Consider the following 16,130-nt stretch of genomic DNA (forward strand, 5'->3'; position numbering starts at 1 on the left):
GTTGCTTGATGTAGTGAGCGCATACATTTTCATAGTGGCCCCCTGTGGGAATCAAACCCACAACCCTGGCATTGCAAGGGCCGTGCTCTACCAACTGAGGCACATTATCACATCACATAATCACAAACCCCTTGATTTCTCGATGTACTCAATTACTGTATTGTGCATTTTCTTCTTCGTGTTTATGGAAAGTCTACAGGTACAAACCTAGATGACCAGCCTAGGTACAATACAGTAATGTACATTTACATGAAGTGGTCTGTAAGGATGTTAAATTAATATTGCACAAAAAAGTGGTTATTTGATCAAGAAAAATATTTAATTTGATGTGGATGTTTTGTGTCTTTGCCCATAACTTTGCACCTTTTGATGTGAATGTTTGAGAACAGCGTTTAGCTCTTTCTGGACTCCATTAGAATGACATCACAGAGAAGAGGAAAAGACAGGGCAACAACTCTTACAATTCCAACTATTGAAACCTGCAAGATCCTGTTCTTAATTATACAACTACCTTTCTTCAGCAAAGCAGAGATGCTGAAAAAAATGTTTTGCCCCCACTACAGACATCTATATCAGTCCGATAATACTAGTAAACACCCAGTGCTGTCACGCCCTGACCGTGGAGATCCTTTTATTCTCTATGTTTGTTTGGTCAGGGCGTGACTCGGGTGGGAAACTCTATGTTCTGTGTTTCTATGTTTTGGCAGGGTATGGTTCTCAATCAGGGACAGCTGTCTATCGTTGTCTCTGATTGGGAATCATACTTAGGCAGCCTTTTTTCCTTTTGAATTTGTGGGAAGTTGTCTTTGTTAGTGGCCTGTATAGCCCTAGCCTGTATAGCCCTAGTAAGCTTCGCGGTCGGTTTTGTTGTTTCTTGTTTTGTTGAGGAGATTTATAATAAAGAAAACTGTACGCTCACGACGTTGCACCTTGGTCCGGTCATTTCCACGAACGACGGCGATCGTGACAAGTGCACTACTTTTATGAAAAATATTAGATTTTTCAGGGGGTGCTGCAGCACCCTCAGCACCCCTACTTTCCATGGCAGTAGCTGTCTGACATGAAGAAATGCATGTTGGTGTTGCAGCATGCATGCCGCATACTTCTCTTTCTCTCTCTCTATCTCTCGGGGCGAGTCCTAAGCTTCTCTTCCTTTATACAGTGCCTTGCGAAAGTATTCGGCCCCCTTGAACTTTGCGACCTTTTGTCACATTTCAGGCTTCAAACATAAAGATATAAAACTGTATTTTTTTGTGAAGAATCAACAACAAGTGGGACACAATCATGAAGTGGAACGACATTTATTGGATATTTCAAACTTTTTTAACAAATCAAAAACTGAAAAATTGGGCGTGCAAAATTATTCAGCCCCCTTAAGTTAATACTTTGTAGCGCCACCTTTTGCTGCGATTACAGCTGTAAGTCGTATGTCTCTATCAGTTTTGCACATCGAGAGACTGACATTTTTTCTATTGTAGATTTTGCTTTATGTTTTGGATCATTGTCTTGTTGGAAGACAAATCTCCGTCCCTGTCTCAGGTCTTTTGCAGACTCCATCAGGTTTTCTTCCAGAATGGTCCTGTATTTGGCTCCATCCATCTTCCCATCAATTTTAACCATCTTCCCTGTCCCTGCTGAAGAAAAGCAGGCCCAAACCATGATGCTGCCACCACCATGTTTGACAGTGGGAATGGTGTGTTCAGCTGTGTTGCTTTTACGCCAAACATAACGTTTTGCATTGTTGCCAAAAAGTTCAATTTTGGTTTCATCTGACCAGAGCACCTTCTTCCACATGTTTGGTGTGTCTCCCAGGTGGCTTGTGGCAAACTTTAAACGACACTTTTTATGGATATCTTTAAGAAATGGCTTTCTTCTTGCCACTCTTCCATAAAGGCCAGATTTGTGCAATATACGACTGATTGCTGTCCTATGGACAGAGTCTCCCACCTCAGCTGTAGATCTCTGCAGTTCATCCAGAGTGATCATGGGCCTCTTGGCTGCATCTCTGATCAGTCTTCTCCTTGTATGAGCTGAAAGTTTAGAGGGACGGCCAGGTCTTGGTAGATTTGCAGTGGTCTGATACTCCTTCCATTTCAATATTATCGCTTGCACAGTTCTCCTTGGGATGTTTAAAGCTTGGGAAATCTTTTTGTATCCAAATCCGGCTTTAAACTTCTTCACAACAGTATCTCGGACCTGCCTGGTGTGTTCCTTGTTCTTCATGATGCTCTCTGCGCTTTTAACGGACCTCTGAGACTATCACAGTGCAGGTGCATTTATACGGAGACTTGATTACACACAGGTGGATTGTATTTATCATCATTAGTCATTTAGGTCAACATTGGATCATTCAGAGATCCTCACTGAACTTCTGGAGAGAGTTTGCTGCACTGAAAGTAAAGGGGCTGAATAATTTTGCACGCCCAATTTATCAGTTTTTGATTTGTTAAAAAAGTTTGAAATATCCAATAAATGTCGTTCCACTTCATGATTGTGTCCCACTTGTTGTTGATTCTTCACAAAAAAATACAGTTTTATATCTTTATGTTTGAAGCCTGAAATGTGGCAAAAGGTCGCAAAGTTCAAGGGGGCCGAATACTTTCGCAAGGCACTGTATATATTTGATGTTATTATTTTTTTGTAATATCATACAGTGGACATCTAAGCCTATAGGCCTATGCATGCAATGCCCTGATGTATTTAGTGGTCGCAACTCTGACAGCTGAACCATGAGATGGACAATTATTGTTTTAAGAAAGTACAAAATAAAACAAAAAATAGGCTATAAAACCCTGGCACATACCCTGGCAAATATGTTCTGTAAGGCAGGCCGACACTGGAATAAGTTGCTGAATGATACTATGAGGGCTTTGCAAAGGGGCTTTGTTGCATTATTTGTGTGACAAAAACAAAATTCCCGGATTATTAACCTGTTCCCATGATTTTAAAATAAAGGTTCTGTTCTGGAACAGTATAGATCACGTTAGTTTGCGGTTCTGATTCTGTTCCTCAAAAAAAAAAATGGGTTATCGGTTCTGTTCCCTGAACTGGTTCCAACCGCTGGTTTGTACTGAACATCACGTTTCCCCAAAACGTTCTTGTAAGTTCTTGAACAGACTTTGAGGTATGTTTGCTCCCGTTTCATGGGTGTGGCGAATTGTGGCTTGAAACTTGACAGCGTTCCCCAACCCCCAACCAAACCCCTCCCCATATTTCAACTGGTCGTTCAGTACAGCACCGTTTCCGTTCAATTGAACATTCCAGAACGTAAAAACGTACTGAACACAGCCCATATTTTCTGATAACTGTGGACTCACGGGGACATTGTCAAAATTATATATATGATCATTGTGTGTTGAGTAGGGAATATGAGTATTATTTGATAAAAATGTTATTACGTGTGTTCTGGGTTGATTATTTGTGTGTGGCCGCGTGCATGAGGTCAGTGTGTATGCAAGAGAGAGAGTCTTGTTGATTATTTATATGAGTGATGTGTAAACAGAGCCCATTGCTGAGATACGGCCTAATTAATCAGTCTAGTGCTCAGTCCACCTATATTCACATAAACAAACCAATGGTCCCACCTCTCTCTCCCTGCGTCCTACACACACGCCAGAGCATTCTCACACACACCTCACAGATGCCCCACCACCGCTGGCCAAAGTCACAGATAGACCACTTTACCCCCAACAAGCTAGTCCAGGAAATGTACTCTGTGTTGGGGAAATATCATGCCACCTTTTGACTAATAATAAGCATTTCTGCTTTATTGCTGATCTTAAAATGTGGTCCTGGGAAAGAGAGGCAGAGGCAGTCATAAGAGTCTGTTTCTTCTTTGATGGGGGCCTGCTTCCAAAATGCAATACTGTAAGACGATGTCAGCTTGTGACTACACTTTTTTCTTCCATATCGTCCTACATAAAACTTGATCAATGATTTAAAACCAATTTCCAACTAAAAGCTACAATTTAATTTCCCCTAGTCAAAAGCTACAAAAGTTTGTCTGGCACCAAATATTTTGCTGTCTCCCAGGCAACAAGAAAGTGATCTCTACTTGTGTCTCTGGTCTTGTGGTCATCTACATCCTTTCCTCTGACTCACCCAAATATATTGTTATTATAAATAGATCATAAATAAACTTTCATTAATTATCTTCTCACTCTCAATCACCTTCAACTATGGACGTTTTATTTTCGTCCTCTCTTGCGTGCTAAATAGTTTATATCGCTTTTTAAAACTTATCTGTGATTGGTCCGTTTTTTGAGCGCCTATACTCCTATTGGTTTATCATAGCGTCACTCACATTTGGCTAGTGCACTTGACCATATAAGCTCGCCTGCTTGGTTCTACTGCAGTCTGAAGCCAGCTAAGCATTCTTCAGCTGTGAACATTTGCGGTTTGTGCTGTCAAGATGAGTGTAAGTACAACGTTTTATTTTACTGGTTTACAATGTCTGATATGTTAGTTCATTTGATTGTTATCTGAAAAGTAGCCTACATGCAGTGCAAGTTCATAACGGTTCATGTTGGCGCTTTAAAACAGCTGTTGGGAAAATAATTATCCGAATTTAATAGCCTATGTTCTGTAGCCCAATGTAATAGAGCAATGTCCTCTCTAACAATGCCCTTTTATAGTCAACCTTATTGTCGATGCGTCTAAGAAGACTAATCAGACTTCTGGCACGGTAGATGGTAGACTGTCTTGTTCAGGCTAGGTTTTATGACATAGCACTTTTTTTTTTCTGCAGTGACTACAGATGAGAAGGGTGTCTCATTGCAATATAATTTGTAGTTCTATCGTTTGCAAAAGTTAATTTTATTCTCTCAATTAATGATTTAAACGTATTGAAACTACTACTTATAACAGAGGTTGTGGACATAGGGCCTGGTGGGGCAGGCATGTAGAAGACAGACAGCAGTGATATGTTTGTTTTGGGGATTAATAAGATCCATGTGTCTTCTAAATAGTTTCTTATACTCTTAATACCTTCCATGTGATCTTTAGATATGATGATCTAATCAGTATGTACTAGTAGGTTTTGAATGGGTTGAACTATGGGGGTGCTTGGTACACCCTTAACAAATCAGGGAACCCATAAGCATAAGTATAGGCTATCAATGTCTGCACCCCCAGCAGTGTTGATAAGATCGACTTTGGTCCGGACCACTATTTTTAGGGTGTTTAATCTGAACCCATATGTATTTAGTTGTGTGGGTACAGTACAGTTGGCTGGGTGGGAGTTATATGGGTACAGTAGGCAGTGTGGGATAGACTGCCTCTGATCAGAGTACGATCATGAACAGCATCACTGTGGGTTCAACCTGGGCCACACCCTACTGTTCCTGGACATTACAATCCACATTTAGTCAATAATATTACTTACTCCCTCACTTTTAACAGGAACTCAATGTGCAGCATAGTGTCTTGGGCGTGACTAACAATGACTCTCCTTGGTCTTGTAATGCAGTTAACTGTGTGTGTGAACACTCTCTGAGGTCTCTGGCTGTGTATAAAAGTAAAGGCTTTGTTTCACCGTGGCTGTTTTGTGGTTACCATGGTAATCATAGATGTGTTGAGAGCAACAGGGTTAATTATATTCAGATCTAAATGAATTCAAGTTATCGTAAACAGAAGTCAGAATAGATCGAGTAGCAGAGTGATGTTATATCCAGTGAGCCAGTATGATCTTCCCCAAGCGGAGCTATAGGATATACCTACAGTAAACGTCAGGTTAACAAGGGTTAGATTGGCTGTCATGTCCTGAGCTCAGTTGGTAGAGCATTGTGCTTGCAACTCCAATGTTGTTGGTTCGATTCCCACAGGGCACCAGTGTGAAAAATGTGTGCAGTTGCTCTGGATAAGAGCGTCTGCTATTTAATGACTATAATGTAAATGTCAGTCAGGTAAGCTGCTTGATAGTAAGTAACGTATACAGCCAGGAGTTATCATGTGGATTTCCAAACTATGTATATCCATTCTACCCATTCTATTTCTGCATTGCCTGCAGCTGCAGCCCCAGCTGTCCTGTGTCTCTCAAACAGTGTGGAGAGGTATGTCTCACACTGGGATGGGAACTGCAGTCTGAAGTAGCACTGGGCTGCATGTAGCCAAGTCCAGCTAGCGCCATAGATTTTGCACACAGTTTACATTAGAGGGAGGACTAACACGGAAAGAATGCAACACTTCACTATCGCCCCCTCTCTCTTTCCTCCCCTCTCTCCCACTCTCTCTCTCTGAACTTTATACCACTTTCCCTATTTCTCATTTTTGTAACTTTTCTTTCTCTGTCGGTCTCTTCCACCCTCTACCCCTCCCTTTCTGCTCCTCTCCCCTCTACTTTCTCTCTCCTCTCTTTATTTCTCTCTCCTCGCTTTATTTCTCTCCTATTTCTCTCTCCTCTACATCCTCTCTCTCTCCTCTACATCCTCTCTCTCTTTATTTCTCTCTACATTCTCTCTCTCTCCTACATTCTCTCTCATCTACATCCTCTCTCTCTCTTAATTTCTCTCGCTCTTTATTTCTCTCTACATTCTCTCTTATTTCTCTCTCATTTCTCTCTCCTCTTTATTTCTCTCTCCTCTCTTTATTTCTCTCTCCTCTACATCCTCTCTTTATTTATCTCTCCTCTACATCCTCTCTCTTTATTTCTCTCTCATTTCTCTCTCCTCTACATTCTCTCACTCTTTATTTCTCTCTCCTCTACATTCTCTCTCTCTCGTATTTCTCTCTCCTCTACATTCTCTCTCTCTCTCGTATTTCTCTCTCTCTCATTTCTCTCTCCTCTACATTCTCTCTCTCTCTCATTTCTCTCTCCTCTACATTCTCTCTCTTTCTCTCTTGTCAGAATGTAGTCTTCTAGTCTGTGCCACACTAATAGAGCTCTAATGTTATATTATCCTGTTGTATTTCTGGATTGGATGTCAATGGGTTTGTGTCTGGCTCTGGACTGTTAAAGGCCTAATACTGTGTCCTACTGTGTATGTCTTGTAAGCAGTGATTTGGCACTTACTGTACGTTCAAAGTTACACGGAAAGCATTAAGTACACACTCCTATCCCCCAGTGACTTACAAGAAGTGCATTCAAGTAAGAAAGCTAAAACACATGTTCAGGGGTAAGGTGTGACAGTTGTTCTTGTCCAATGCCCACTGTTATGATGACAGAAACAAAACCGAAGTACAAATGTTGATGTCATTTCCCTTTGAGGTTCCTGTTTGATTAGCTGCTGTTGTCCAGGGTTATACAGTATCTTATCGACCTGGTCTCTAGCTCAACTGGTTAACTATGTCTTCTGTCAGAGAAGGAACAGGGAGTTGCCAAGTGACAGAAATGGGTAACATTTACTACACACCACAGCCAATAGATGTCATATGGAAAGAAGGGCAACAATAAGAGGTCTATATGCAGCTCATTAAGAGGACTGTATATGTGCAGACAAACATCATCTAAACACCATTTCCCCTGACACATGTAAAGATCACTCAGTACTTTGATTCTGTGCCGTGCCCAACCTCCATTGGTCCCATGTTGGCTGCCTACCATAATATGGACCCTGCGGAAAATGTGACTTCACTTAAGCCTTACTGAGTGTAACCCAGCCTTCCTTCCCCCATCATTTATGGACAGATTTACCCTCCCCCTCCAAATTCCAAATCACTGCATGGAAAATGGGAACGCTGTCCAGGACTGGGATTTATAAAAAAAATCGTTGGGCTGTTCCATAGATGGAAAAGCTTTAATTAGAGACAGATGTTGTATTTGTTAGACTGACGGGTCTAGGATAAAAGTACAGGAAAGGTTTTAGCAAAGTGTAGCCATACTCTATAGCTCTCTACACCAGAGCCACGTCCATCTACATTATACCCACTGAACACACACTGGTTGAATCAACGTTGTTCCGCATCATTTTAATGTGGATTATACATTGAATTGACGTCTGGGTACTTACTATAACAATGCTTTGATAGAACCATCTTTGTTTCAGAAGTTATAGGCCATAACTTATGGCCAATTAACTATCAGCTAATTGCACCTTTAATGTGTTTCAATTTATGTATTTCTCTCTCTCGGTCTCTCCCTTCTCTCTCTCCCTACAGGGTGTTGTGGTAAAGAACATGTCCTTCAAGGTGGGCCAGACCCTGACCATCACAGGGATCCCTAACTCTGAGGCAACACAGTGAGTAGCTAACCACCATTCAGACACAATTCATTGTCACTCCACTTCTCAGTCAGCAGCCTAGAGACCTCCTAGAGAAACTAGTCACTGTATCACGAGAATGATCCGTTCATATTGACAACATATATTATCAAACTACAATGAAAGTAGATTATAGCTATAAGCTGTTTGTGTAATTATCAATCCAGACCCTCTTGTCCTGTAGGTTAAAGAATGTTCATTATCCCTTCTGTCTGTGTGCTCTCCTCTTCCTTTCCTGTAGTTTTGTCATCAACGTGGGCAACAGCGAGGATGACCTCGCCTTGCACATGAACCCTCGCTTCGACGCCCACGGAGACACCCGGGCCGTGGTGTGTAATTCCTACCATGGAGGCAAGTGGTGTGAGGAGCACAGAGAGGGAGGATTCCCCTTCAACCAGGGAGAGAAGTTTAAGGTGAGAAATTACACTGTGTGTTTCCAATTTAACCCATGCTGATGTGAATGTCCTCCTCTCTTCGCATATGTATAAGGGAGTTCTACTAGGGACCTCTGGTGGCAATAACTTGCAATCACTGCATCCCAAATACCTAAGCACGTCTTTGGATAAAAATGTGTAATTACTTCTCTGTCTCAGATAAATATCACCTTCACCAAGGAGCAGTTCCTAGTTTCTTTTCCCGACGGCTCTGAGATCCACTTCCCCAATCGCCAAGGAGACGAGAAGTATAAATACATGCACTTCGAGGGCGACGTCAGGATCCAGGGCGTCGAGATCAAGTAGACCAGTCGGAGTGGAGAATCCTCCATTAGGCACTCAATTGGATCTTTAGCTTTCTGGTCTGGCTACTCATTGGCTTTCCAGAGGTCCACACACAAGCCTTATTCTCTGTTTTTTTTACTCACTCACCATAGTTTTAAGTTAGTTTTAATGCTGCCATTCCTAACCAATGGATGGAGCCACTAACAGTGAAACCTGCAAGTAAAATAGACATTTTACAATAGCAGCACATTACAAGCTTGGAAGTGTTGAAATGGTTTTATTGAAGATAAATGTGTCTTTCATTAATGTGGAACAATCATTCCAGATCATTCCAGAAGTGGGTTAAGAAAAGTGCAAAGTATTTGTTCATTAAAATGATCTTTTTATGAACTATTTCAGATTGTTTCTTCCTTTGTGAAAATGTGATTTTTAATCAGCAGGTTCTCTTTTTGTACATGTCTGTGTAGCTATCAATGTCAGAGATCGTTTCTGCATAATAGCACTTTGGATAGGCTAGTATTCTTCAGTGACTTTATTACATGCATTACAAGATGTCAGGCTACAGATTCATTCATGCAGCCTAATTACTAATGAATTAAATCAGCGATGCAACTCCTGTGCAGTTACAGTTGAAGTGGGAAGTTTACATACACCTGAGCCAAATACATTTAGTTAAAAACTCAGTTTTTCACAATTCCAGAAAAAAAACCCTGTCTTAGGTCAGTTAGAATCACCACTTTATTTTAAGAATGTGAAATGTCAGGGAATTTTCTCCTGCAGGAGGGACTGGTGCATTTCACAAAATAGATGGCATCATGAGGTAGGACAATTATGTGGATATATTGAAGCAACATCAAGACATCAGTCAGGAAGTTAAAGCTTGGTCGCAAATGGGTCTTCAAAATGGACAATGACCCCAAGCATACTTCCAAAGTTGTGGCAAAATGGCTTAAGGACAACAAAGTCAATGTATTGGAGTGGCCATCACCTCAATCCCATAGAATATTTGCTGGCAGAACTGAAAAAGTGTGTGCGAGCAAGGAGGCCTACAAACCTGACTCAGTTACACCAGCTCTGTCAGGAGAAATGGGCCAAAATTCACCCAACTTATTGTGGGAAGATTGTGGAAGACTACCTGAAACGTTTGACCCAAGTTAAACATTTTAAAGGCAATGCTACCAAATACTAATTGAGTGTACGTAAACTTCTGACCCACTGGGAATGTGATGAAAGAAATAAAAGCTGAAATAACTCCTTCTCTCTACTATTATTCTGACGTTTCACATTCTTAAAATAAAGTGGTGATCCTAACTGACCTAAGACAGGGAATGTTTACAAGGATTAAATGTCAGGAATTGTGAAAAACAGTTTACATGTATTTGTCTAAGGCATATGCAAATGTAAAACTGTAGATACTTTTGTACCTGTTTCCTCCATTATCGTCACAAGATCCGTTGCCGTTTTCTGGGATTGATTTGCACTTTTTGCACCAAAGTACGTTCATCTCTAGGAGACATAACGCATCTCCTTCCTGAGCGGTGTGACGGCTGTGTGGTCCCATGGTGTTTATACTTGCGTACTGTTGTTTGTAAAGATGAACGTGGTACCTTGAGGTGTTTGGAAAGTGCTCCCAGACTTGTGGAGGTCTACAATTATTTTTCTGAGGACTGATTTCTTTTGATTTTCCCATAATGTCAAGCAAAGAGGCACTGAGTTTGAAGGTAGGCCTTGAAATACATCCACAGGTACACCTCCAATTGACTCAAATTATGTCAATTAGCCTATCAGAAGCTTCTAAAGCCAAGACATTTCTGGAATTTTCCAAGCTGTTTAAAGGCACAGTCAACTTATGGAAATGTAAACTTCTGACCCACTGGAATTGTGATACAGTAAATTATAAGTGAAATAATCTGTCTGTAAACAATTGTTGGAAATATTACATGTGTCATGCACAAAGTAGATGTCCTAACCAACTTGCCAAAACTATAGTTTGTTTAACAAGAAATTTGTGGAGTGGTTGAAAAACAAGTTTTAATGACTCCAACCTAAGTGTATGTAAACTTCCGACTTCAACTGTATATAGTCATTTGTAACTAATTGTCAAACCCATCCTGGTCCTCAATACACATTTACTGGTTAAACAGCCAGCTGTATGTGATTATGATACTGAGAATAACCATGTTTTAGCATTGCAGCATTACCTTTCTATGCTAGTTAATTAAACCACATGGTAGATGAATTATCAACCTCTTCAGCCTATGACGATGAGCTCATGCCTAGCTTAAGAGGTGTTGAGTCATGTCACATTTAATGCATGTATGTAAATACAGTAAGATATGTGAAAGAAATCCACTGCAAATTGCACTGTTCAATAGAAAAATGTACATTAATCAAATGAGTTAACCTGTATTTGATTGGTAGAGCAGTGGTGAGTGAATTGGCTCATGATCCAATCACAGTTCGTGTCAATAAAGTTGGAAAATCGCAACACTTAGAGTGAAAACACTGCCTGTACCAAGCATTGTGTTTGACCTGCAGTTTTGAAAGATTTCTACTGAAATGCCTAGCAAATAAAAGCTTTAGTAACAAGACATTCATCCTTCCGTTCTTAGAGTGCTTGGATGAGAAAAGGAAGCCCAAGGATCAATGTTGCTTTTTGCTTTACTAAGTGGTGGCCATTATCCCCTTAGTTTTTCTGCCAGTCCATAGACTACCCTTTTCCAAAGAGCACTGTACCCCATGGCCTATTGGCCTTATGGTTTTAACCCATTTGACTGCAACAGCACATAGTTTTTCTGCCAGTCCATAGACTACCCTTTTCCAAAGAGCACTGTACCCCACGGCCTATTGGCCTTATGGTTTTAACCCATTTGACTGCAACAGCACATAGTTTTTCTGCCAGTCCATAGACTACCCTTTTCCAAAGAGCACTGTACCCCACGGCCTATTGGCCTTATGGTTTTAACCCATTTGACTGCAACAGCACATAGTTTTTCTGCCAGTCCATAGACTACCCTTTTCCAAAGAGCACTGTACCCCACGGCCTATTGGCCTTATGGATTTAACCCATTTGACTGCACCAGCACATAGTTTTTCCCTAAAGACTCACTTCGGTTTTAGGCACAAGATATAGCCAGTATACAGGTATATACACATTTTTTAACACATATGGCTAACATAGGAACTACAATGGGGCATCAGGAACATTGTTTTTTTGTCTTACAGTGCATTTCCACAAAATGATGAATCGGATAGTCACCCTTATTTTTCTTTAACCCTTGTGTGGTGTTCTGTTCTGTGGAACCCATTTTCAATATTTATTAAAAGAAAAACTATACAATTCATTATTTTTTCAACCTGAGACTCATTGGCCTTGGCTCATTTTCCGTGAAGAACATGTAAAATAACACCTTTTCATTGAGTGCACACTGTGCACCCCCCTACACATTATTATTACAACCAACCCCAGGATCAGCCCATCAACAACCAACCCCAGGATCAGCCCGTCAACAGCCAACCCCAGGATCAGCCCGTCAGCAGCCAACCCCAGGATCAGCCCATCAACAGCCAATCCCAGGATCAGCCCGTCAGCAGCCAACCCCAGGATCAGCCCATCAACAGCCAATCCCAGGATCAGCCCGTCAGCAGCCAACCCCAGGATCAGCCCATCAACAGCCAATCCCAGGATCAGCCCGTCAGCAGCCAACCCCAGGATCAGCCCATCAACAGCCAATCCCAGGATCAGCCCGTCAGCAGCCAACCCCAGGATCAGCCCATCAACAGCCAATCCCAGGATCAGCCCGTCAACAGCCAATCCCAGGATCAGCCCGTCAGCAGCCAACCCCAGGATCAGCCCATCAACAGCCAATCCCAGGATCAGCCCGTCAGCAGCCAACCCCAGGATCAGCCCGTCAACAGCCAATCCCAGGATCAGCCCGTCAACAACCAGCTCATCAGCAGCCTGCAGGAGGAGAAATATGGATGTCAAAACATTTAGAAAATGAATGGTCTTCTTGCCCAAGGAATGAGCCACCCCTCATGGCTGCCAATGTGATAATAATGGAATCAGGGTGGACAAGGATGGTGGTTACTCATGTTCAGGACATAACGTCTTCTTTTGAACTGTTCATCCCAGACACCATCCAGAAAATCACTCTGGACTGCACTAATCTGGAGGGAAGGTGTGTTTTTGGAGAGAGATGGAAGAAGATGGACCAAACTCATTTACATGCATACTTTGTTTTTTTTTATCCTTGCTGGTGTTTTCAGATCCAACGGGGAATCCACATAACCCCTATTGGATGCAGAAACTGGCAGAGAACTTTTCAGTACAACAATGTCTCTGGAAAACGTCCACGTTATTTCCAGGATTATCTGCTTTGATAATCGAGACACCAGACCAGCTCGGCGGCAGAGAGACAAGCTAGCTGCAATCAGGTCAGTGCAGAGAGACAAGCTAGCTGCAATCAGGTCAGTGCAGAGAGACAAGCTAGCTACAATCAGGTCAGTACAGAGAGACAAGCTAGCTGCAATCAGGTCAGTGCAGAGAGACAAGCTAGCTGCAATCAGGTCAGTGCAGAGAGACAAGCTAGCTGCAATCAGGTCAGTGCAGAGAGACAAGCTAGCTGCAATCAGGTCAGTGCAGAGAGACAAGCTAGCTACAATCAGGTCAGTACAGAGAGACAAGCTAGCTGCAATCAGGTCAGTGCAGAGAGACAAGCTAGCTGCAATCAGGTCAGTGCAGAGAGACAAGCTAGCTGCAATCAGGTCAGTGCAGAGAGACAAGCTAGCTGCAATCAGGTCAGTGCAGAGAGACAAGCTAGCTACAATCAGGTCAGTACAGAGAGACAAGCTAGCTGCAATATGGTCAGTGCAGAGAGACAAGCTAGCTGCAATCAGGTCAGTGCAGAGAGACAAGCTAGCTGCAATCAGGTCAGTACAGAGAGACAAGCTAGCTGCAATCAGGTCAGTGTAGGACAAGTGGGTGACCCACCTTCCCCTGTTTTACAACCCTGGGCCCACCGCAGTACATACCGTCTAAACCCACAACATATGGAATCAAGATCTGGGCTGCCTGTGATGCTGCTTCATCATATGCATGGGAAAATATTTTTTTTCATGGTACGTATTGCTTTTTTGTTATTACACTTACTGATAATTTAAAAATAATATTTCAATTCTCCACCCATTTCATTTTATGGATAAAGAATCTTCCATGAAAGATAAACAAATTAACAATGAAAGATAAATCAGGGTCAATATCGTTTGGATCAAAACAAAACATAATATCAGAGTCTCTCAGATTAACATTAATAGTTGTTTATTTTCAAATAAAATCTTACTCACTCCAAAATCTTCTGACATAAGAACAGTGCCAAAATAAATGGTCAAGAGTCTCTGGGTCTCAACCACAAAATGCACGTTTGTTATCAGTAGCTAATTTGAATATGTGTATAATAAAGGTATTTTTTTATTTAACCAGTCAGTTTTGCTTACAATGACAGCCTACCAGGGAGCAGTGGGTTAACTGCCTTTTTCAGGGCCAGAACAACATATTTTTAGTACCTTGTCAGCTCGGGGATTTGATCCAGCAACCTTTCGGTTACTGGCCCAATGCTCTAACCACTAAGCAACCTAGTGCCAGGTAGATTCTATGAATGAGTTTGTATGATACAATATTTGCCAGACAACAACGAGACTATGTTCCAGTTCACTTGTCCTAGGGCTGCAAAGCAGAGGGAAAGGTAACATATTGACATAGTTCTTATAAACATGTTATAATAGTTAGAGTTTAAAATGCACATGTCTTCTAGCTGTATTGAGGCTACAAACTCCTCAACAGTTGCACTTGGAGTCATGTTATTTTCTCCTAAAAGAAGAATAGCACCTTTAGGGACAGCTCTAACAACTATTAGAAACTCCTCAGGAGTGAATGTAACATTGTGTGTTCTCATACATTTTGAATAATCATATTGTTGTCCATCATCAATCATTTTTTAACTCAAATAATGCTGTTGTCAAACCAGTTCTGGTGTGTTGTATTTATGTCTTTATTATTCCAGATTGTATATCTATGTTGGGAAAAAACATGTTTGTACATGAAGTTCCAAGTTAGAAGTACCTGTTAATGAAAGTTAGCAAGCTTAATAGGCATCCATGTCAAAGTTGCATTTGAGTAAGAATTCTAGACCACCAATCTGTTGAAATATTAAATGAGGGATTATATTCCAAATGCAATTCTTATTTCTCAAATAGTTTTGTATCCATTTGATCTTAAAGATGATATTATTGGTTTTAATATCCAGAGCATTCAACTCTCCCTCACTTTGGGTGCTACATATTACTGCTTTTCTTAAATAATGAGGTTTATTCCTCCATATGAAGTTAAATAATTTAGTATCAACCATTTTAGTTACTGACAGTGGAACATCCAAGGCAAGGGAGGTATAAACTAATCTGGACCTTCAGATTGATAAAAGTACATGCCCAGATAAAGACAGATCTCTTAATAACCAGGAGTTAAATCTCTTTCCAATGTCCTCTACAATAGGAGAGAAGTTTAAGTTGTCCCTTTCTGTAATACCAAGATATGTGATCACATCTTTTACAGGGATATCATTTTAAAAAATAATAATAATAATTTAACTAGGCAAGTCAGTTAAGAACAAATTATTATTTACAATGATGCCCTACACCGGCCAAACACTAACCCAGACGACGCTGGGCCAGTTGTGCTCCGCCCTAGGGAACTCCCAATCCAACTCCAACTCCCAAGGCCGGTTATAACACAGCCTCAAATTTAACCAGGGTCTGTAGTTACACCTCTAGCAGTTATTCACCCATAGTTAGTGTTTGGTTTACCAGTTCTCAAGTCAGCCTTTCCTCATTCAAGTGTTTGTGTAAATTCTTCACAATAAAAGGCTGTTTTTCACCTGCAATTAGGCAGTGTTTAGGCCTCCCAGTTCTGTCCGAGTTAGACTCTGGCTCTCTCTCAAATGTTCTGATTTGGCCGCATTTCTTTCCCATCGATGGTCACTCTTGCACTGACAAAAAAAATCAGTTTCGAGCTGCAGCTGCCATCGGCCACAGTCCCTCCCGTGTCACTTTGACCACCGAGGTCAGATCCTCTGTGAACCTCCATTGTTGCGTGATGAGGAACTCACAGTTCTTCGCTCGCCTAAAGAGAAGATCCCGTGTAGATCTGTTGGTGAACCAG

At 41.4% G+C, this 16,130-nt stretch overlaps 1 protein-coding gene across 1 annotated transcript; it reads left to right on the plus strand.

The window, feature by feature from the left end:
* The first annotated feature begins 4,286 nt into the window (after positions 1 to 4,286).
* On the plus strand, positions 4,287 to 9,309 carry LOC118936255 (beta-galactoside-binding lectin-like). Its single transcript, XM_036938906.1, has 4 exons — positions 4,287 to 4,417; positions 8,095 to 8,174; positions 8,437 to 8,608; positions 8,789 to 9,309. Exons 1-4 carry the CDS (start codon positions 4,412 to 4,414, stop codon positions 8,933 to 8,935), a joined length of 405 nt encoding a protein of 134 aa, XP_036794801.1. The 5' UTR covers positions 4,287 to 4,411; the 3' UTR covers positions 8,936 to 9,309.
* Positions 9,310 to 16,130: the final 6,821 nt, after the last annotated feature.

Source organism: Oncorhynchus mykiss, chromosome 12 (genome assembly GCF_013265735.2).
Source record: "Oncorhynchus mykiss isolate Arlee chromosome 12, USDA_OmykA_1.1, whole genome shotgun sequence".
NCBI lineage: Eukaryota > Metazoa > Chordata > Actinopteri > Salmoniformes > Salmonidae > Oncorhynchus > Oncorhynchus mykiss.

What these genes read in the sequence shown, in the direction of transcription:
- LOC118936255 (XM_036938906.1), top strand. An exon ending in CCTAACTCTGAGGCAACACA is followed by an intron (nt 8,175 to 8,436) that starts GTGAGTAGCTAA and finishes CCTTTCCTGTAG; the next exon opens with TTTTGTCATCAACGTGGGCA. An exon ending in ACCAGGGAGAGAAGTTTAAG is followed by an intron (nt 8,609 to 8,788) that starts GTGAGAAATTAC and finishes TCTCTGTCTCAG; the next exon opens with ATAAATATCACCTTCACCAA.